Source organism: Chlorella variabilis, assembly GCF_000147415.1.
Source record: "Chlorella variabilis unplaced genomic scaffold CHLNCscaffold_33, whole genome shotgun sequence".
Classification (NCBI taxonomy): Eukaryota; Viridiplantae; Chlorophyta; class Trebouxiophyceae; order Chlorellales; family Chlorellaceae; genus Chlorella; species Chlorella variabilis.
This window is the reverse complement of record NW_005435055.1, coordinates 311,191-312,609: the sequence shown is the minus strand read 5'-3', so window position 1 is coordinate 312,609 and position 1,419 is coordinate 311,191. Positions and strand designations below refer to the sequence as shown.

The following is a 1,419-nucleotide window of genomic DNA, read 5'->3' as shown; positions in this document are numbered from 1 at the left end:
TCCTCCCTCCCACCCATTACCACCCCCCCCCTGCCCCCCCCCCCCCCCCCCTGCCCACACCCCCGCAGATCTATTGTGACGAGACGCCCTTTGAGGCCACCCCAACCGACTACCGCTGCCCGCAGTGCAACGCGCCCAAGCGCCGCTTCGCCCGCTTCAACGTGGAGACGGGCAAGGTGGGTTGGGTGGGGCCTGGTGTGTGCTGGCGCCGGTGTTGGGGTGTTGGGTGGCGCCAGTTGGGAGGGAGGGGGCGCTGTGCTCTGTGTGCGGCGCGGCGTGGCCCTCGTGCTGACCTGCGGCGGTGCGTCTGCAAAGGGTCCGCGGCTGCCTGGCCCCGTGAGAGGCGGCTGCGGGGACGGCGAGCGATAGGTGTGTTTGGGAGTGAGCGAGTAGGCGGCGGGCGTGCTGTGCTGCCTGCCTGTCTGCAGATCCAGAGCGGCGACACGACAGACATCGGCACCATTGCCACCGTGGTGGGCGGCCTGGTGGGCGTGGCCATCCTGGGCTACCTGGGCCTCAGCGTGAGTTGGGTGCAAGAGTGTGTGTGTGTGTGTGTGTGCAAGAGAGAGAGAGAGAGATGCTGGGCTGGGCTGGGCTGGGCTGGGCTGGGCTGGGCTGGTGTGGGCGCTGGGCGAGGATGTGGCGGGCGCAGGGCCCGGGAGGAAGAGGGCTGCCCGGCACCGCCGCTTGCCCGTAGTCTCGCTGCTGCTGCGGTGGTGCACCTGCCTCCTGCTGCTGCTGACGCGCTCCTGCCGCTTCCCTGCCCCTACCGGTGCAGCTCTGAGCGCGGCACATGGCAGCGCAGCTCTGAGCGCGGCGCGTGGCACCGCTCTCGCGGCGCGAGCGGCTGCCCCTGGTCAACACCTCAGCCTTTCATCCATTCTTTCTTGCTCGAGAAGAGACACCCCCCAGCATTTTGGGTTCATGTTTTCATTGTTTTTTAAGTTTTGCGCACCGCAACTCGCCAACATTCTGATCACACTGCAATGCCAAGACAGTCAGCTGTGGTGTGCACGCACAGAGGCGCGGTGTGGGGCGGCCTTCTTCTGTCACACAGGCTGCCCGCCGGCATGGGCCGTTGTCACACCTGTTCTGCAGCTATCTGCCTGACATGTGGTCTTGGGGAGTTTCAGGGGTGGGGCTGTTGGGATGTGTGTGGTTGGTTGCCCAGGACATGAGTGGACACTCGAGTGATGAGGTCGGCACAGGTAGCAGTGGATCAAGAGCAGTGCTGAAAAGGTGGTGGATGGGCAAAGGAGCATGCAGGGTGGGGGCAAGAGGGTAGGGTTGAGACACGCACACAACTGCGTTGGCTTGCAGCAACTGGAGTGAACAGTCGGGTAGCGGAGGAGGGATGGAGGGAGACAAGGGACAGCGGCACCACGCATCATGCGCCGTCCAAGAGGGAGAGAAAATCGA

The 1,419-nt window shown here is 65.1% G+C and overlaps 1 protein-coding gene across 1 annotated transcript in view; it reads left to right on the top strand.

Annotated features, from left to right (window-relative positions):
* The window catches only part of CHLNCDRAFT_141372 (hypothetical protein), a gene marked incomplete at both ends in the record, with an annotated part of 2,702 nt that extends 1,592 nt beyond the window's left edge, over positions 1-1,110 (top strand). Inside the window, 3 exons of the mRNA XM_005843236.1 lie at positions 69-176; positions 429-521; positions 1,099-1,110. Coding sequence (XP_005843298.1) covers positions 69-176; positions 429-521; positions 1,099-1,110 — 213 coding nt within the window. The remainder of the gene's footprint in view (positions 1-68; positions 177-428; positions 522-1,098) is intronic.
* Positions 1,111-1,419: the final 309 nt, after the last annotated feature.